Below are 21,406 nucleotides of genomic sequence, written 5' to 3' on the forward strand. Positions count from 1 at the left end.
ACTTAGACTGCGTTTCTCCTCTCTCCGCTTGAAAATTTTAGCATAAAGAACTGCTTGTTCAGTCCTAGGAAACATCGCAAACGGAATTGGTGAAAGGGTTTAAGGAGAACTGACTCTCACGAGCATCCAAGAAGGCCTCAACCTTTTGCTGAGGATCGTTAACGGTATTACCATTAAGATCGCTTGACCTAAAGAGGTTTCTCTTCCAACGATTACGGTATTTGATAGCCTCTTTGATCTCATCAGGGAGAGACTTTGTCAAAGTCAAAATATATTTTATTTGCTAAGTTTACAAACTTGTGCTAAAAGCTTCCTAATCCTAGAATTTATAATACTAGTATTTATTTGGTTATACAGGATAAAAAAACAGAATACAGAATCGATTTTGATTATACATAGAAGCATATTTTATATAATCAAAGAAAAAACCAAAAAAGAAGAAGAAAAAACGCAAGAACCAACATAAAACAAGAATAATAAAAAAAAATCTGATCAACAAATATATAATTAATTCTAAATATTAAAATGAGTCGTTAAAATACTCTTCAATGCTGTAGTAAGCTTTTGGTAAGATTAATTTCTTTAGTTCTCTCCTAAACTTTTTAAGGTCTATATATAACAGTCCTAATCGAAAAAGCAACATGATTAAATATTTTACGACTAATAAATATAAGAGAGTTTCTCGTAAGTGGGGAGGTGGGTGAACCACTAGTCCATGCAGTGATAGAGAGCTTAAGTCATTAACGTATAATAAAAATAAAATAGGACCTAACACCAGAACACTGACCCTTGAGGTACACCACATTTAAGGTGTGTTATCCCTGACGAAAATCCAGATGCAACCACCCTCTGGGTGCGACCAGACAGGTATGACTTGAACCACCCCAAAGCCACTCCCCTAAATCCGTAAGAATCAAGCTTTGACACCAGTATTCCATGATTCACACAATCGAAGGCCTTGGACAGATCACAGAACACCGCTGCTGCAGCCTCCTTGGAGTTCATAGATAGATACACACTCTCCAAGAATCTGAAAATGGCATCCTCTGACATTGTATTTGGTCAAAAAAGAGACAATTCTCTTTTTTGCAAGCCGCTCACGAACCTTGGAGAGGGTAAACAAAATTGATATGGGAAGGAAGTTAGAGGGTCGGTCCAAGCTACCACCTTTATAAAGAAGGATAATCATAGCTTCCTTTAAACAGGATGGGAACTCGCCCTGAAGAAATGACTGATTGATTGCCCAAACCAAAGCACCCAAAGCGCTCGCAGGCAGAAGTGACAGCAGACGTGAAGAGATACCATCGAAACCCGAAGACCTATGATTCTTTAAGCACTGAATTGTTTTAAGGACCTCGGTGGCATCTACAGGATGGAAAAAGAATGATTGGTTGATAGCATTTCGATTAAGATACTGCAATGGATCGCCATCACTGGGAACTGCTCCCAGTAACTTCTCAGCAATATTAGAAAAATAGTCATTGAAATCATCGGGCCTCAAGTCCGATTCAACCAACCGCCGACGAGAAGACTGCCTACATTCGTTAATGATTAACCAACTTTCCTTCTGTCTGTTACCGGACGAGTCTAAGCGCTCATTGTAATACAGTTCCTTTCTGACTTTTATCAGACGCCTATAAATTTTCCGGTAATCCTGAAAATAAGACCTAATGAATTGATTGTCAACAGATTTGCGAAGTCTTGCTAAGCATCGCAAATTTTGGGCCAATGTTTTTAGTCCCGCGGTGATCCATGGTTTTCGTCTCTTGGATTTAAGTCTAACCAAGGGAAAGCAGATATTTATTTTATCACGTAATGTATAATAAAAGGCAGAAAAAGGTTGTGGAGCAGTCTGAATTGTATTCTAGTTAACAGACGAAATAGATTGAGAAAATAAATTCAAATTGTTCCCACTAAATACTCTCCTAATGCGACGGCCAGATTTGTTTTTAAAGTCACCAGGGAATTGGACATGTACACCACGTATGTCCTTTTTGTCCGTTTGTTGGAAGTAATAGGAGTGGTCCTCTTCGCAACTTGGAGAGCCTCATACATTTCTCCATTAAACTTTTCCACGGTTCCTTGTAACTACGTCACGTCATTCAGTGTACTGTGTGAATTTTTATCGTCACTGCCAACTTCATGATAGACCATACCGTTATTAGAAGTGAGTCTTTGATGTGGCTGGAGACTTTTTGATAAAAACCATATCGAGGATATCTAAGGTGCTTGCAATGGGCAAGTGGGTGGGTTGGTCTGAAACCAGGATATTAAAGAGATTAGCTTCTGCCATACTTTTTAATCCTATGTTGGCTGCTGAGATTATACCCTCACTATATGTTTGGAAAGTCCTTGCCAGGGGACACGTACAAGGTACTGTCCGCTACAACTCGCTCTGTAGCATCTGGATTACTCTAACCTAGTTTTAACCTGTATTTCTGTATATGTGTAATCTTTTATTATACGTGATCTCATATGTAGTAAAATAATAATTGGTATTCCGAAAAAATGTCATTAGCTACAGTCGCCGTTGCAGATCGCTTATGTAAAAGCACCTTAAGACAAATGAAGTTTTCTTTGACGTTTCCGCCAGAACCTAACCTAAAATACTATTTGTGAGAAAATATGCACAAACATAATATCAACAATTAATAAATTATAAATTTATATAATTATACATTCAGGCATTTCTGTAATAAACACTTTTTTCCAAAATCTGTATTATTCCAAATTCTAGTATGGCTGACGAACTAGATATTGTAAGTAATTAAAAACCAGTAACTAAGTTCTACAGCCTAAAGTAAAGCAAACCTACACCATTGTCTTATTTTTACAGGTGCCCCAAATTACGGTTAAGGAACCCCTTGATTTGGTACGATTGAGTCTTGATGAGAAAATTTATGTTAAAATGAGAAATGATAGAGAGCTAAGGGGCCGCTTACATGTAAGTAAAAAAATTATATTTATGTATTGGGAATATTAATTTTTTTATATAAATATAAATCCTTTTAATGTCTGAAGGATTATCCGCATCTATGAGAACATAACTACCACCTGTGTTGTTAATTTTATATATGAACTCACGACAGGGCAGACTACTCAAGGCATAATAAAACTGATTTAAATTATTTAATTATCTTTTTAATCTTAACAGTTTGCCTTGGCTCTGGTAATGGTACATATGTTTACTCAGCATCGTCCTTGATGGTACAGGGAGTGTGCCTCAGGGTTCAATTCTAGGCTCAGTACTATTCATATTATATGTAAATGGTCTCAGTGAGTGTTTTCCAGGGTGTTTTATCAACCAATATGTGATAACACTTCCATAATCTTGTCAGAACATCTGATTGAAGAACTATCTGTCAGAGCTTCTCAGGTGGTAGAGAGGATGCAGGAGTGGTGTGACAATCATGCTCTGAAGCTAAATGCTGATAAAACTGGGCTACTGACATTCTCCAAAACTTTACCTCAAAATTCCCTACTTGTAAAGTTTGAAAAAAAGTCTCTTCGAGAGGTGGCTTCCTTAAAATTCCTTGGTATACAAATTAACTCCTGTCTCACATGGGTCCCACACATAGACACTCTTGGCAAAAAACTAAATAGTTTCTGCAGATTAATAAGGCGTCTACGAGAAGAGCTTTCCCTAAATTGTCTGAAGCAACTTTACTATGCATCGGTTCAATCTCTAATCACTTATAGTGTGATGTTTTGGGGATCTTCAACTGACGCCGTGTCAGTCTTTATAGCACAAAAACGCATCATAAGATGCATGCTCAGACTCACACCACAAACGTCTTGTAGGACTTATTTTACTAAGCTTGGTCTACTCACTGTTCCAGCTCTGTACATTCTTATGTTAACTATTTTTGCAAAGAAACACCTGCATCTTTGTCAAACTAATGAAGATCATTATGCTGAGGGTATGTCTTATGTGACAAGGGGGAGAGCTGAACTGAGTGTCCCAACTTATCACTCTGCCTTTTTTCAAAGATCTCCTGCCTTTGCTGCTATTAAAATATATAATAGATTACCTCTCGCCCTCAGGCAAAAGAAAAATATCATGAGGTTTAGGAAAGACACTGCAGGGTATCTGTTGGGCAAATGTATCTATAGTTTCGATTTACAATTTTAAATGTGTATTATGATTAATATTAAGGGTTTGTTTACTAATTTATTTATCTTCATAATGTATCATACTTGAGATACAAGTGGTAAGGTAATGCACCCATTATTATGTCCAACATTATCTTTTTGTTCTTTTTGCTCTTACCATCTTTTTGTTCTTACTATTTTTATTAGCAGTATATACGGTGTAGATGTTATCAAATTTTAATTTTGTTTGTTTTGTGACATTGCTATTGTCTATTTTAATTAGATCTTGAAAGCAATAAAGAAATTATTATTATTATTATTATTAAATTGCTCTGTTCAAATTAAAAATTATATATATAAATTTCGAATTAAACAAAAAAAATACTTTAAGTATTTAAATAGGAAATAATAAAAACTTACCAGAGAGGCATTTAACAGTACTTTATTATTTTAATTTTATTGTGACTTAAAAGGAATTTGAACTGAACCGATTTTATAAATTTGGCTATATATGTTTTATACTGAGAAGTTGTTAAAATATCATTCATATTAATTTTTTTTGGGGTTTTGGCAAAATGAACAAAAAGTTGATTTGATCTTTATGTTTTTTTTAAATTTATTTATAGGCTTATGACCAGCATATGAATATGATCTTGAGTGATGTTGAAGAAACTATTACAACAGTAGAGATTGATGAAGAAACTTATGAAGAAGTTTATAAAACGACAAAAAGAAATATTCCCATGCTTTTTGTTAGAGGCGATGGTGTTATTTTAGTGTCTCCGCCAATAAGAACCTCATAAGTTTGTATGACATTACAGTGTAAGATTAAATTAATGAGGATTTATACTTAAGGTTATATGATAAGGATTTTTTTTGTCATCTTTTTTGAATAAAAATAGCAGTCTATAAATCATATTGGTTTTTATTTAAAACAATAATAAAACTAAATGACTTTATTTATTTATATTTAGTGATACTTACTATTGAAATGGAAGTTCCACAAGACACAGTTTTGGGCCCATTGTTATTTATACTCGCTATTAAAAACCTCCAAATTAGATGAAGAAATAATTTTGTATGCAGATACTATATCTGTTTAGTGGCGATACTTGTAAAGCTAAGAAATAGAACAACAGAGAGGACCAGCAATAATCAAATAATAACTGCTGGATAAAAATAAAATGTCTCTAAAAAATATGCCAGATTTAAATAAATTAAGTATTATTATGTATAGTAATGGTAGGTTGATAAAGTAACCTATTTAGGAGTACAAATTGACAAGTACCTTAAGTGGTATGAGCACAAGCTGTAGTTCTCAGTAAAAGGCTTATTCATAAATACAAAGCATTCATTACATATTTCAGATGATAATGCTTTCACACAGTAAATTTAATGCAAAATTACGTATTGAGGATCATGTTTAGGAAGGATAGATTTCTTCTACTGAACGTTAATATTGTACACGCACATTTAAGTGGAAGTCTACTGTATTTTCATGCTACTGTCATGTTTTACTATAAAAATCATCAGTTTAAAATAGCTTCGAATCATACTCACAACAGACGAAAAAGAAGAAATCTAAATGTACATTATATATCTGGGCCTTGGTTCTAAAAGGGCCAAAGTCATTTTTTTTAGATTTGGGCTTAAGTGCATTTTTGAAATCGGCATACAGACCAGATTATGTGTAATAAGGGCCAAAGTCTATCTTTCACAGGAAAAAAATTACAAATCTGCTAAAGGCCAATGTCAACATTTCAATTTTATACTCTTTTTTCAATAAAAGGGCCAATGTGAACATAGGCCCCAGGAATCCAATATTATATAACTTCTTATAAGGCCAATATCGATATAAATAATTATGTACAGTGATTGTTGTTCTGGACAAAACAAAAACATTTTAATTTCTGCTATGCTGCTAACGATTATTGAAGAATATTTTAAACGAGAAGCAAGGCATGTCAGCATATATCACAAATTTCTTATTCCGGGACATACTCATATGGAAGCCGACCAAATTTATGCAGCCATTGAAAAGGCTAGAAAAAATACCACAGTAAAAATAGAAATTTCTAGAGACTGGGCCAATTTAATTCGTTTAGTGCCTAGGAAACCCCCAATTTTTGTGCATGAGATGGCTCAGGAAGAATTCTTGAATTTTAAGTCACTCCTTTCGGGAAAGTTTTAGAACAAAAAAGTTAATACTTTGGGAAACCCTGTTGTTTGGGCTAAAATAAGAGTCATTCACTATTCTACTGAAAATCCTGGTCTGCTGAAATACAAAACCACTTTTGCTGAAGACGAGCCATATCAAACTTTAAATTTATTAAGAAAATCAACCCGTAATTCCGAAAATGCAATAAAAATTTTCCCTATTAATAAAAAACCGTTAGGTATTCCAAAAAATAAAGTACAACATTTGAGGGACTTATTACCATTTATTGATAAAAACAGTCAGCCATACTATCTGCAGTTTTAATGGACTAACTTCTTTTGAGACTGCAATTGATAATCTTGGTGAAAGTGAAGATGATGAAGATTCGCTTTAGGTGCCTATATTTTTATCAAAATGTATGTGCAACGACTTTTACGAAGTTTTTTCTTGTGTTTTTAGTTTCATTTTGATTTTTTTAAGTTGGGCCAAAGTGTTATTAGTTTAATTTATTATTTATTAAAAAAAGGCCAATGTCAATTTTTTTTGAAAAATAAATTTATTTTATACATTTTTAAGATTTTTTTTTAAAAACCAATATCTATGTTGTAAAAACCAAACCTAATGCGACCTCATTACCTTTAAAGTCAATTTGTCAAAAATAGCGATTTATGACTTTGGCCCTTTTAGAAACAAGCCACAGATATATTGTACCACTTCAACATAAAACAGCAAGTCAAAGATATGCAACTTATATAGCCCAAGATTTTCTACGGGATTTAGGTCTGGCGATTGCGGTGGCCACTTTAAAACATTAATTTTTTGGCCACTTTAGAACCTTAATTCTGTAAATAGGACCTATTCTATAAGCCTAAAAGCAGCCCCACACCATGATATTGCCGCCACCATATTTTACAGTAGTAGCAACGTACTTTGCAGTTTTTCCTGCAGAATCACAAGAGATAAATTCTTCCATAAATAAATTGATAGTTTTTTATCAACGTTTCCATAAATTTCGAAAACCCACTCGTTATAGAGTGCATAGGTACTTATATGGAAAATATTTTTAATTAGGGAAAGTCAGCAACGTCGTATATGTTGGACTAAAATATTATGTCTTCTTTAATGTTTAATAAATCTAATACTGTAAATTTTATCGTGACGCAGTGCTGCATTTCTTGTTAAGCTTAATAGGGTTTTTTATGATTTAAAATGCAATTCCTGTATTTTTTGGTCTGTCCTTCACGCTTTTTGTCAATGAATTCGCTTAAAAGTCTCCTAAGCAAACCTAACCAGTGATGTCTGAGTAGTTCGTGTGGCCACCGTCAAAATATTTCCACCTGATGGCGTTCCGATCGGTAGACAAACGTCGAAAAACAAAAAATGTCGTCGCGAAAACAAATTTGCTCAAAATAAACTTTCACGTTATTTTTTCGAAATAACTAAAAAATAAACATAAATCTTCGCAACATCTACAAAATGCAAGAATGGACATAGTACGAGATGTCAAAAAACGCAATCGGTACGGTAAAAATCAGAGCGGCCTGCGTACCGTTTCTGAAAGAGAACTTCGACAGGATTTTGGTTCTCTTTGCGGCTATTTTAAAAGAAAAAACCCGATGTAGTAATAATAGTGAGAATACCGTGGTTTACGAGGTACTTCTTAGTGGTCCCGAGGGAATAGTAAGGACCGTAAGCGCAGATTTCATTCCCAGACTTCAGGTGAGTGTAAAATTAAATGAAGCTGTCAGACCCTACTTTACCTAGTTTAAAACTGGGCCAGGCGGATAAATATAAACGTATTCGAGACGGATCTGACCCCACGGAAAATGGGAACATGGACACTTTTACTTTTATGTTTATTTTTTGTAAGAACCAGATCCTCTTATGTAAATGTCAATTCATGGCATTTAAGAACATCATGAATTAAGTCTCGGGGTGCAAACTGGATGTAGATGGAAAGAGACTCATTTAAACTCTTGCTTAATTATGTCATACAATACTTTGGTGTTATCTATATTAGTAGTAGTTGGTTCAGAACATCCACACTATTAATGTTTATTTAGGTACATTATATAAATAGGCGAGAGGAAAAACTCTGCCTTTTGTTGTCGACTAAATTATCCAAAAATATCTAAATTTACCAAATATCCTAATAAATTCCAGAAAAGTATTGAAAATACCCACACATTTTTGTAAAATTCTCATTGTTTGCCAAGAAAAATATTTATTTCTGCTCTATTATCTGGCTAATGTTTATCTTTAATAAATCAACTGTGGAATTTTTGCAAAATTGAAAGATATGTCATATGAGGTTCAGACCTGGGATGATTGAGGTCTTATATGTCGAACCATATATATGCACTAATGGCACAATTTGTGTAAATGTCATTCATATGTAAGGGTTATTATTTTAGTGGGCATGTACAAATGCATAGACTATAACAGAAAGAAGACCCATCTGCTCCTTTTCAATAAGATGATTAGATAAGATTTCAATCAATGCCTGTAATAAAATTCAAACAAAATTTTATTCCAGTATTTTGTAAAAAGATAGCAGCATCATAATTTTCCATTAAATAACCATTAACATTTCAAATTGTAATCGATAAAGTGCACTTTTTACTCACTTTTTGATCTTTAAACTTATCTGAGATCCATGAATCCTTGACAATCTCTATGAAATGATACTTCACATCTATTGGGGTTAACTATTTAAGAAAAGTGAAATTTTATGATAATTTAAGGAGTGGCTGGACCATCAAATGCGGTAGAAATCAATAAAGTGCACTTTTTATGTACTTTTTGATCTTTATACCTGTCTGAAATCCATGAATCCTTGACGATCCATCTGCTCCTTTTCAATAAGATGATTGAAATCTTATCTACGTAAGGTTTCAATCAATGCCTGTAATAAAATTCAAATTTGAATCCAGTATTTTGTAAAAAGATAGCAACATCATAATTATCCATTAAATAACTATCAACATTTCATGTATCAGGGAGATTTGTACATGATTTTAAACAATTATTTTATGCCCAACTGTAATTATTTAATATTAATTTTTTTGGACTTTTTGGATTTTATAATATAAGAAAATATTTAATATTTAGTATAGTAGCCCGTCTTCTTAATAACATCTGCACATCACTTTGGTATGGATTCAATGAACTTCATGATATTTATTTACTTCTTTCCAAGTTTCCCTTATTTTTTCAAACAGTGCAATCAGTATTAGAGTACATTTGATATCTAATTTGGGTTTCAATGTAATGCCGCAAGTTCTCTATTGGATTTAAATCTGGACACTGTGATAACCAAGACATTACATTGATTTTTTCAGAGGTAACCAACTTTTAACTTACTGAAAAGCATGCTTCAGATCATTATCATGTTGAAATATAGCTCTTAGTGGCATTGTTTCATTCAAATATGGCACTAAATTAGCTTCCAAAATATCTTGCATGAAACAATTAATTTGCACTATTGAACCGATACCACAAACTGAGAAACATCCTTATATAAGAATATTTGTTATCCCTCCATGTTTAACCGTAGTGAATATGAGATTGTGCAAATTTAAGTTGGGACTTAACATTTTTCTTTGACTGTAGAGGTTTAGACAAAAAGTGTGCTTTGCAAAGATCAACTTTGCCGCAAGTTAATTGATTTTCAACAAAATTTATTTATATGAACCAAAAATTGTTGCTATACTTATGCACAATATCTAAATAAAGAATCTTGAAATTTCGCATTCTTTGTTGTAACTAACAAAATAATGTTGTGTAAAAAGCCTTATCTTTTAATCATTAATTTCTAAGTTAGTCAATAGGCAAAGCACATTTATTATTCTTTTACTTTTAAGTTGCATATAAAATAATAGAGGGTAAACTTAATTTAAACCAAACCTTGTAGGACATAGAAAGTCTTAATCAAATAACATAGAAAAGATTTAAACAAAACTACAAAAAAAAAGCATCATACATGCATTCAAACCTATTAACTATTATTATTATTTTATTTTCGCCTGTGGATTATATTACAACATGATGTAGTTTCATTGACCATATTCACAAAAAAACATTTTGCTAGTGAATTGCAATTGTGAGCTTCATTTTGTGAACATTTTTACCTCTATGCCAAGCACTAACATTACGTTTACTCACCTTGATCATATGTTATAAAGTTGCAAAGAGATATTATTTTAAAAATATTCATAAGGTTAGATTCAGGTCCTAGAGCCCAATATTTGATGGTAAAGTTTTCATATCACTCTAGTGCATTAGCAGAGGTCACAGTGCAAGGCTCTCTTCCTTATTTTTGAAAAAAGACCAATGATGCCCCTGTGCTATTTGGCAATTTTGGCTTAGTAGAAATATAGATATTTTTCATTAAAAGTTCAACGAAGATGTCACAAGTTATGCGTGACAATGTATTGTTGACCATAAAGCAACATTTTTGGGTTCTGGGGCATTCAAAAATACTATTCTATTTCCAGTACAAGATCTTACTTTATCTTAATACATTAATTCAACTATCAGTTTAATTATAAACAGTAACAATCAACCATTCCCAGTTGGTTTCCATTTTGCATTATCATAATTGAAATTGTTTGTTTATATTACATGCAAGCATTTATTTAAGCAAATCTAATGGGCTAATTAAATCGAATTTCACCACACATATTAGAACGATAATCTCTGTTTTTTTTATTGGCCATTTAGTAACATTTCAGTGATTCTGAGTAAGAATTATTTTTAGATAGTAAAGGATTTCATATACAGGATATTGCCATGGTTTGTAAATTGGAGAAAAATATGCTGAAAATGTTAAATGTAAACTACCAATATAGAATATTTTAATCTATGTAAAATTGCAAATATTTTCAATCCTTTTGCTATGCAGTGTTTGTGGAGATTGGATATTAAAATTAAGAAAACCTTATTACTATAACATTCAGCACAGTAACATAGCAGTAAGTACTTCTGATACAGTAATGTTAGCATGTAATCTTCTATAGCTGGCCCCTTTTTCGAATATACCACTAACTAACATTATTTACAAAGAATTGAAATATATGTGTTATATATAACTAAGTATAGGATGAACCTGGTATTTATTTCAGAGTACTACAGCAAAGAAATAGAAAAAGAGCTTAAATTTAAAAAAAATGCAGTCATAAGTGTAATCTTTTCTTTCTGAAGAGCTTATGATCGTTTAGAAATTCTAGAACTTGATAGGATAAGCAGATTCACGCTACACACTGTGTGTGTACTGGAAGAACATTATTTAAATCAGTGGTTCAAAGGCTATTGACCAACAATCATTCAATAATATAAATGCCAAGCAGATAAAGTGTATGATGTAGATGAATTAAATTAAAACGTAATTTAATTAGCTTGCGAGATTCTAAATTTGGAAACATAAACATAGAAAATTTTCAATAGTAATGCAAAATAGAGTTCCAGAAAAAGTCCTCAAAGAGACAATTTTTATCAATAAGCTCAAAGATATAATATTAGTACTTATTTAGAACAACCAAATAAGCCAGAAAGAAACAATAAATGTGAAATAGAATGAGTATCATTGCTTATTAGATATAGGCAATAATGAACAAAAATTGGCATAGGAAATTTTAGTGCAATAACTAACTTTTTGTTTATTCATGTTTTGTAACTGTGTCACTACAAGAAAATTTCTTTGCACATAAAAATCAAGCACAATAAGAAGGTGCAAATCAATAGGTCTGTTTTAATTTAAAATGAAAAACAATGGGTCCAATAATTACTGGAATTACCCTGTAGGTTTAGTTTACAAACCACAATATTTAACAAGTCAAAAACCTTCTCGACAAATAGAAGGTATGCAACAAAACAATAATATTTCAAAGAAGAAACGTATAAAAAACGGTGGGAATACCCTTGTAAACATACGTTCGAAGAAAACCATATTTTTCTACAGGTAATTGCTACCTGTCCATTGTCATTAAGATAGCTTTAAGAATGTTTATTCAATCGAAGTAAAATCAATAAATTAAAATGATTTTACCTCGATCATGACCCCTAATGTCTAGACTTTTATTAACACTTTTGCAATGTAAATTTTGATTATTTAATTTATTTAATGATTCCTGGACTCTGGTAGTAAAACCATTAAAGTACCTATCGAAATTAAAAAGCGGACCAAAAAAGAAAACAAAATTAATTTCAAAGTCCGGTTTCTCTATACAGCGGCAGTTAAATCTGTGATGATTTTACATCCGGGTGCGGTTCGCGTGTGCTAAAATTGGTTGCTATTATTAAACTAGATAAACGATGGCATATAAGCGTAAATCTAACGAGGGACTCGTTATAGCCCATAAAACTGGTCATTTAATTAGCTGATAAATGTATCAATAAATATAGGAAGTAAGTAAAACAGATAAGAACAAAAATGTTATTTCAGAATTTTCCATCTTACTTCTCTAAAAAAAATTGATGCAAGTTAAAGCGATTTACCAGTAAAATAATTTATACATCAACCGATTTTGATTTTTTCGGTTTGGTTAGATAGGAAATTGTATGCCCTTTAAAATGATCTATCACACTTAGGGTAGCTATTTGAAATACAAAAGTTTGAGGTCGATAAAATATTTATGATTCCCAGACATTTTTGGTCACTACTCGCTGGTACATCAACCGATTTAATTTTTTTTGCACTATTGAATAGACATTTTAATGCTGCTTATAATGATGTATCAGACGATGGGGGTTATTATGAGCATTTTGCAATTTTTTTTCTTTAAACTGTGTACATTTTTTAAAAAACGCTAATACAGGTATCTAGTCAAATTCTTCCAGGAATTTATGTAAAAATTTTCAGAATTTTGTTGCCACTGGTTTTTGAGATTTGGTTATTTTGTGAAATTTTTGGAAAAACAATTGACGTTTCCAAAATGATTTTTTTCCTCCAAACCTTTTCGATTTTTTGAAAAACGCTTAAATAGGTATCCTGTCAAATTATACATGAAATATATCGAGAAATTTTCAATATTTTATTTCAACTGGTTTTTGAAATATAGCTATTTTGTGAAATTTTTGGAAAAAATCGACCTTTCCGAAAATTTCTTTTTCTCAAAGTTCCATACACTTTTTTAAGAACGTTAAAATAGGTGTCCATTCAAATTATTCCGGGAATATGTATAGAAATTTTCAAAATTTTATATCCATTGTTTTTTGCAATAGGGGCATTTTGTGAAATTTTTTAAAAAAATCGACGTCTTCAATAAATGTTTTGTTTTTCAAAATTCTGTGAATTTTTTGAAAAACGTTGATCTAGGTATCCATCAGTTAAATTATCCTAGGAATATGTGTAAAAATTTTCAAAATTTTATTTCTACTGGTTTTCGCGATATGGGTAAGAATACAAGAATTGGATCCCAAGAATATGTATAGACATTTTCAGAATTTAATTTTTAATGGTTTTTGAGATATGGGCAGTTTTGAAAAAAAAATATCTTTCTAAAATAAATTCTTCTCAACATTTTGTTAATTTTTTTGAGAAATGCTGAAATTAGTGTATAGTTAAATTATTCCTGGAATTTGTATAGAAATTTAATTTTTGTTAAGTTTTTGAGTTATGGACATTTTATAAATTTTTAAAATAAAAAATCGATTCCACATTTTTTTTTCTTAAAACACTTAATTTTTAAAAAAAATGGTGAAATAGGTGTTTATTCGAATTATCCTTGGAATATATGCAGAAATTTTCAGAACTTTATTTCTGCTGGTTTTTGAAATATAAGCTTTTTGTGAAATTTTGAAAAAAATCGAGCCTCCTATCTATTTTTTTTTCGACCCTCTTCAGGGTTTTGAAAAAAATATATTATTTTTCAAAACCCTGTATATTTTTTGAAAAACAGTAAAATAAAAACTGGTATTTATTATACTGTTGTGACATTTTTATATCTAAGGAATTTACAAAATAAAAATGTTTAAAATTATGAATTTTCAGAAAAATATTAATTTTTAAAACGCGCCTACCTTGGTATAGGAATATGTTATATTAAATTAAAGGTAATTTAATTGGCCATTAGAGTGAAAAATAAAATATAGTGTGTTCAATTTAAAAAAATTAACTTTTTACCATTTTACTAAACGAAAGATTTTAATTTAATTTTTGAGGACGCTGCCGATAATGCTAATTGAATCAGCTTACAGGAAGTTAATCAAGATAGTCCCTTAAAATGATATTTAAGATTTGAGGTTTTTGAGAAATGAACAATTAGTTATCCCTTGGTTGTTAACAAAAAACACGCACATTTTTTTTTTCCGAAAAAAGAAGAAAACCGCTTAAGTTAGGTTTAGAGAAGTATGACTAAAAAAAACTCAGAATGAAGCAGGGAATCAAAATATCTAAAAATATAGGATGTTCTATTTAAAAAAATCAAAGGTGTTGCTATTCTTCTATATACACGGCAACGCTGCAGTGTTCAAAATATCTTATACCGATAGAGCGATACTACTTTTTGGTTCCTAGTTCACTTTGAAAAACTGCTGTCAAAATGGCGGCGAGACGCCATTTTGAAAAATTAAATTAATTAGAATATATAGAAAGGTCATGCGATACATCGTTTGAAATGCTTTATGGTCTAGAATATTAAGTCATTACCTAGACCCATAACAAAAATGGCAGCCCTTCAAAATCTTATTATTCGCATTTTTATTTCTATTTAAAATAATTATAACATTATAATAACTTTAGGTAATATAGAAATGTAACTATTTCACTACAAAAGATGTTGAACATGTGCACCATTAACTTCAAGACAATAAAATAATCTATTGGAGAACTATTCACCAACATGTTGGAAATGCATTAATTATGGTTTCACGTAGATCGAAGATAGATTCTGGCTGGGTGACGTAGACGACTTTTTGCTTCAAGTATAGCCCCCATAAAAAAAATCCAGAGGTGTAAGATCGGGGGACCTGGATGGCCACTCGGTAGGCCCTCGACCACCAATCCACCGATTAGTCTTAGTATTAGTCAAATATTCTCTAACATTTCTTTTTCAGTTTCCGACTCAAATTCATGAGGATTGTCTTCAATAATCTCAAGGATGGTGTGGTTCTACCGCATTTTCCAACAGGTTTAAGTAAAGGTCCCCTCTCAAATTTTCTATTTAATTATTATTTAATTTTCGCTTTCTATTTAATTTAATTTTTCAAAATGGTGTCCCGCCGCTATTTTAAAATTTTGCAAAATGAACTAGGGACCAAAATTCCAAATTTCAAATTTTTATATAAATGTATTCAAAACATAAGAGGGGGAGGGACAATTAAGAGCCGCACTGTATATTATGATCCTATTTTATTATTAATGTTATTTACTCTTATATACTTTTATAAATAAATATTATTTAACTATCTCGTCACTTTGCTTTACTTTGGAGGAAGAAATAAGTAATATTATTAAAATAATAGTATATAAATTTGTGTATTTTTTATATAGTGCACTCAAAGATATACCGTTGATCTTTTGATCGCCATAAAACCCTAATTATCTGTAGTATCATAAAACGACCCAAAATTATCGTATTTATGGTCAGAGCCGGATTAGAAATTTAATATTTACCTGCATTGCAAAATATTAAGTAAGTACGATCAATGGCAAAAAATGTAAATATGTATATTTACCTGAGCTTAGTCCAAATTAAAACTTGTGATGTTTGGTCTGTAATTACCTATCTAGGGTCTAGTATTAATAAGAAGAAATTGAGTGTGATAATTTCTTAGTGGCATTTAAGTTCCTAAATCTTTACTATCAAGAGATTTTAACTTGACGATGCTGCAGCCGAGACGTGTGGTTTGACACAAACACTTTTGTTTCAAGTTAAGTACATACTAGGGAAATACACAATTTTCAGGAGAAAGCGAAGCGACTCCGGATAAGAGTCATTTGGATGTATTAAAAATAAATATTTATCAGATGTATGAAGAACAATCAAAAACTACTGTAGTTACTCTTAAGAAAAAGACTAATTAAAGACGAAGAAAATATTTCTTGTAGCATATCTAGTTTATAAAATATTTTGCTTAAAATGGGTTTTAAGTATAAGGCGACTAATAAAATCTAAGCAATAATGGAATCTCAACGATTACGGGAATGGTGTGATAAATACTTAACGGCTTTAAAACAATATAGGGATGAAGATCGACCAATAATTTACCTTGACGAAACTTTGTTGGATACTCATGATATCTTTACTTCATTTAGATCATTTTCAAGTTGATCCTGTTCCCTTTATTATTTCTTCAAAACGTTGGACCTAGCACAATGGGGGTTAATGGTCTAATTGGTTTAGGGTAGTAGGAGCCAACGGTATATCTTTGAGTGAATTATATATAATGATTAACCTTTTCTAATAAAATAATATTCTTTATTTAATTAGTAAGTTTCATTTAGAATCATTTTCAATCTGACCCTGTTCTCTTAATCACCTCTTAACAAAGTTGGACCCTTATGTTGACTTTTTGACGTTATGGTAATATAGCAGTCAACGGTATCTTTGAGTGAACTATACCAAATTTTCAGAAAAATTCTACGTTCCATTTTCTATTTACGGCTAACGTACCGTCATCTTCATTCAATTTTTCATGAATTGAGTTTTGAGATTCTCTTTTCACTTACGATCATATGAGCACTTCTTAATGCAATTTTAATTATAAGCATTAAATGCCCAAAGATAGTTCTAAATAGTCTTTTCACGATTTTTTTTTCAGTGGACCAAGTAATATACTGAAGATTTTTTTCATACTGTAAAATGTCTGTCCTTAAATATCTGTATATTGTAAGTACCGAGGTAAGAGCGACTAACGAAACGAAACGCACACACTTCGACTCTCTAGGTCCGGTTTATGTTTTCATTCATTCATTCATTGTCGAATAAAATCGTCGACCCGAGCAAAGCAAACGTAGTGAAACTGGCCGATAGTCGGTTCTCTCGCTGAGCCGAAAATTTTACACAATTTCAACGGCCTGGTAGAAGGCTACGGGCCCGCTCTTTCTCTTTTACATCCGGCTTATTATCCGGATCTTCATTTTCTTCACCGCTCTTCGCGGTTTCTTCCAGCGATTACACGTTTCTCCGTCGTTTCGAACGTTTCGTCGTTTCATCTGTGTCGCGGGAGGCTGCATTTGCAGTTTTAAAAATAACCAATAGTGAGCAAATTATTGGATTTTATGTAGTTTACTGTGAACTAGATCTAGTGATTATTAGTGCTAGTTAAGTGACGGTGCTGTGCACTGGATTTAAAGCAACTATTATTATCTATTGCATTTGATAAAAATATGTTAGCGTGAAACGGATTCTCTCGATCGAAATTCGATTGTTTAAGTCGTGTAACCAAATAAAGCTGTTGAATGTGTTGCGAGATCCGGGTACCGATTTGTCTGGATATGACTGTTACTTTCGGCGAGGTCAGTACCTAGATTAATATTTACGTAATATGACTGATTGAAAAATTTTACATTATTTATTAGTCTCTTATTATGTCATAATATCGGACTGATTAATGTTAAAATAAGCGTTTTACTATCACGGAAAAAAAACTCCACTATAACTAAGACTAATAATCTTGACTTGAAGATAAGCTTAGATTCATATATCCGCAATGACAACTAATTCTATTTCAGAAAACGTATTGGTGTTAATCCAATGCAAAAATTACACTTTATTTAAATATTAATATTATTTTGTTAGTATAGCAATAGTCGGCAGAACACGTTTGCAAATATTACAGTAGGATAAAAGCTTTATTTAAGAATAGTAATCTTTTGATACAACTTTTTAAATAAAATGGAAATAGAATAGAATGGAACTATAAGTTTGAATTTGAAATACGCATCTTCAAACAAAACGCTTGGGCTTTTATCACAAAGAATAGTTTATACGCTTGTATATTTTAATAAGTTAAAAAATGCGATACAATTTAAAAAAACAAAAGGTACTTTCGCCTACTAGCCAATTTTCAACAGTTCTTCAATAGATTGATTAATGAATTAGGTTAGGTCTTTCGCATAGCCCCACAAAAAAAATCCAAAGGTGTGAGATCACAGGATCTTGGGGGCCAATAGATATCACCTAATCTTGAAATTAAACGTCCTGGAAACTTCTCTTGCAAAAGAGCTCGGTTGGCCTGTGTTGTGTGACTTGTGGCCCCGTCCTGTTGGAACCACATGTCTTCCAGATCTTCTTCTTCGATTTCTCTCCAAAAATAATTGGTCAACATGCTTCCATATCGCTCAGAGTTTACTGTTAAGGCTCTCCCACGATTGTTTTCAAAAAAATACGGACCAATGACACCACCAGACCATAATGCACAGCATACAGTCTCTTTTTCGGGATGCAAAGGCCTTTCTACGATCACCTGAGGATTTTCAGAACCCCATATGCGGCAATTCTGTTTATTTACGTAGCCACACAGCGTAAAATGAGCCTCATCATTGAAGAAAATTCTGCTCGAAAAATGAGCATCAGCAGCTTGTTGTTCAAGCACCCAATTTGCGAATGTTCTGCGTTGTCCATGGTCTGTAGGCTTAAGTTCTTGAGTGAGTTGGACTTTGTACGGATGGAGCTGTAAATCCAAATGCAAAACTCGCCACAGTGAGCCGTAAGACAAACCCAAATTTTGAGCACGCTGAGGAATTGACAAATTTGGGTCATAATAACTTGATGCCATAATAACAGCAATTAACAAAACAATTTCAACAGTACTGGTACTTTTGGATTTCTCAAAGGCTTTTGATACTATTAATCAAGCCAGACCTTTTAAGAGCAAAGTTAAATTATTATGGTTTTTGAGATCAATCAGTATCACTTGTAAATTCTTATTTTAAAAAGAGATCTCCAAAAATATTTTCTAACAATTCTTTGCCTGATGAAGCGCAGTATCTGAAGTGTCCCAGGGGTCTATTCTTGGCCCACTCATTTTTATTGTTTACACTTCTGATTTACTTAGGGCTTTAAAGTACTATGAACTACAGGCTTTCGCAGATGATACTCAAATTTATTTTCATTTTGACCATCGTGATTACCTAAATGCATTTTTATTAGTTAATCAAGATATAAATTCATTTAAATAATTAGCCTCAGAGCACAATGTCAAAATTAACCCTGTTAAATCAGATATCATGTGTTTGGCCCTAAAAAGGATTTTTCTAAAGTAAATTTGAATATTGTACTGGATAACATTGGTATTCCTAAGGTGGATTGTGTCAAGAATTTAGGTTTGATTTTGGACCCTGAGCTGAGATTTCGCGAATACATTTATTACGTTTTTGATAAAAATTCTACATAATAATGGCCATCTTGTCCAACTTTATCTACTGTAATTTTATCCATGTATGGATTTCATTGAAAAAACCCATATTCAGAAGGTACAAAATACTTGCCCACATTTTATATTTGAGTTATGAAAGTATGCCCATATTTCTTACACTTTTAGGGAGTTAAACTGGTTAAGGTTACTGGATTTATGCTCATAAGAACATGGAATTCCACAGGCTTCAGTGCTTGGCTCTACATTAAGGGACACTTTGCGGTTTTGCTGTCTGGTACCAATCAGCAACCACTGATTAGAAATGTGTCCGAACAGTTAGATAGCTGTAATAAGTTCCTTGGAGTGAACATTGACGATAATTTGAAATCCCATGAAGACATTGTAAATTTAAGACAGAACGTGACTGACAGCAAAGCTTTTGCACTTGTAGAAAGTCATTTGAGATAAGCCATCGCATTATGGGGTTGCTGCAGTCAATATCTTTTTAATTCTGTTATTGTGTTACAGAAAAGGGCGATCAGATCCAAAAGAGCCATATATAGGCTTTTATTTAAAGGCTCAGAAAATTTTCATTGACATTTATACTGGTTATTTATAGTGAAAACTTGAAGCTTGATATACAAAAAATACAAAACATATCTGATCTGCAAGACACCACAATACTCGGCGAAAAAATAATAATACCCTTTATTATGTGTAAAATGATTTTTAAAACATGATTTTTACATAATTACTTATAGCCTTGTCTACAAATCCTACGTATTTATGGTAATAAAGCATGTTTTGAATTTGAATTCTGCTTTGTGCATTTGATTCTGCTATCCAATATAATCAATAAGAAATGACAAACGACACTTTACATACAAAATGGATGCACCAAAAAATTATAATAAAATATAGCTTAAACATTTAATCTCCCCGTTTTTATCCCGCAAACAATTTTACAAAAATCAGTGCGATAAAACGTTTATTCTCCATAATGTTTCACTACACATAACAATAATGACAAAGATTTTCAAATATACCTGATTAGTATCTGAAGCCGGTACTATTATTAACGCCTGCGGTTCTCACGAAATCGCACCGTGATTTTTTTTAACGTTTTTATCTGATAAATGAGACGCGGCGAATTCGTGGTAGATCCGGAATCCTTTCTCTATACCTAATGTTTGCTTTGTAAACATATCTAGAAAAATAATTACTATAATTTAATTACCGATTAACATCCTTTATTTATTACAATCACGTGGTTGATTTTTTTTTTAAATATTTGTTCGTCGAGGTCCGATAAAAGGAAAAGTGAAGGATGACGAGGTTGATTACTTTTGATTAGATTATTGTATTGTAATGAAGTGCTTTCTGATTTTTACAATAATTGAGGAATTATTCTCAAGCATAAAAATTATCATGCTATTACACCGTTAAATAATTTCATTACCAAGAAATGAATTTTTTAAATTTACAGTTAAAATCTATAAAACTGTATCTGTACACACCATTTGAAGATTAGCGGTTTATTCGAAAACTTGTCTGAGAAATGCTTACTAAAAACTAACACAAAAGTGAAAGATAATTTTCTAGTAATTCGAGTTCATAATTGAGTCTGGTCTTCTCATATTTTTTTTGAACTGCTTCGAATATTCAGATAAACGTATTAGTTAGTGAGTAAGAACACAAGGGAAAAGCGATCTAAAAGTTAAATTAATGCCAGTTTCTTTGAATTTCTTCGGACCGTTTAGTACTCAAAATAGACAGTCATGAAACAGCATCTGTTTGAGAATACCCTATACTCTCCCAGACCCATAACGCCCAGGTGTAAATTAAAAGAACAAGGAG

At 32.0% G+C, this 21,406-nt stretch overlaps 2 protein-coding genes across 3 annotated transcripts in view; both read left to right on the plus strand.

The window, feature by feature from the left end:
• The first annotated feature begins 2,595 nt into the window (after positions 1-2,595).
• Positions 2,596-5,008, plus strand: LOC126737494 (U6 snRNA-associated Sm-like protein LSm3). Its single transcript, XM_050442408.1, has 3 exons — positions 2,596-2,759; positions 2,837-2,944; positions 4,719-5,008. Exons 1-3 carry the CDS (start codon positions 2,739-2,741, stop codon positions 4,893-4,895), a joined length of 306 nt encoding a protein of 101 aa, XP_050298365.1. The 5' UTR covers positions 2,596-2,738; the 3' UTR covers positions 4,896-5,008.
• A 2,596-nt stretch (positions 5,009-7,604) lies between these two features.
• Positions 7,605-21,406, plus strand: part of LOC126737120 (endoribonuclease ZC3H12A-like) — a 38,211-nt gene continuing 24,409 nt past the window's right edge. The window contains exon 1 of one of the 2 annotated variants that reach the window (XM_050441861.1): positions 7,605-7,969. In XM_050441861.1, the coding sequence (XP_050297818.1) occupies positions 7,751-7,969 (219 nt within the window). In that variant the 5' untranslated portion in view covers positions 7,605-7,750. Of the gene's footprint in view, positions 7,970-17,198; positions 17,709-21,406 lie in introns of those variants that run through there. The other variant, XM_050441862.1, reaches the window with a different exon arrangement.

Source organism: Anthonomus grandis, chromosome 6 (assembly GCF_022605725.1).
Source record: "Anthonomus grandis grandis chromosome 6, icAntGran1.3, whole genome shotgun sequence".
NCBI classification, from domain to species: Eukaryota; Metazoa; Arthropoda; class Insecta; order Coleoptera; family Curculionidae; genus Anthonomus; species Anthonomus grandis.

Excerpts from the sequence above, each read along its gene's own strand:
- LOC126737494 (XM_050442408.1), top strand. The coding sequence starts at position 2,739 with ATGGCTGACGAACTAGATATT. Across the intron at positions 2,760-2,836 it reads TGGCTGACGAACTAGATATT|GTGCCCCAAATTACGGTTAA; the intron begins GTAAGTAATTAA and ends TTATTTTTACAG. Across the intron at positions 2,945-4,718 it reads AGCTAAGGGGCCGCTTACAT|GCTTATGACCAGCATATGAA; the intron begins GTAAGTAAAAAA and ends ATTTATTTATAG.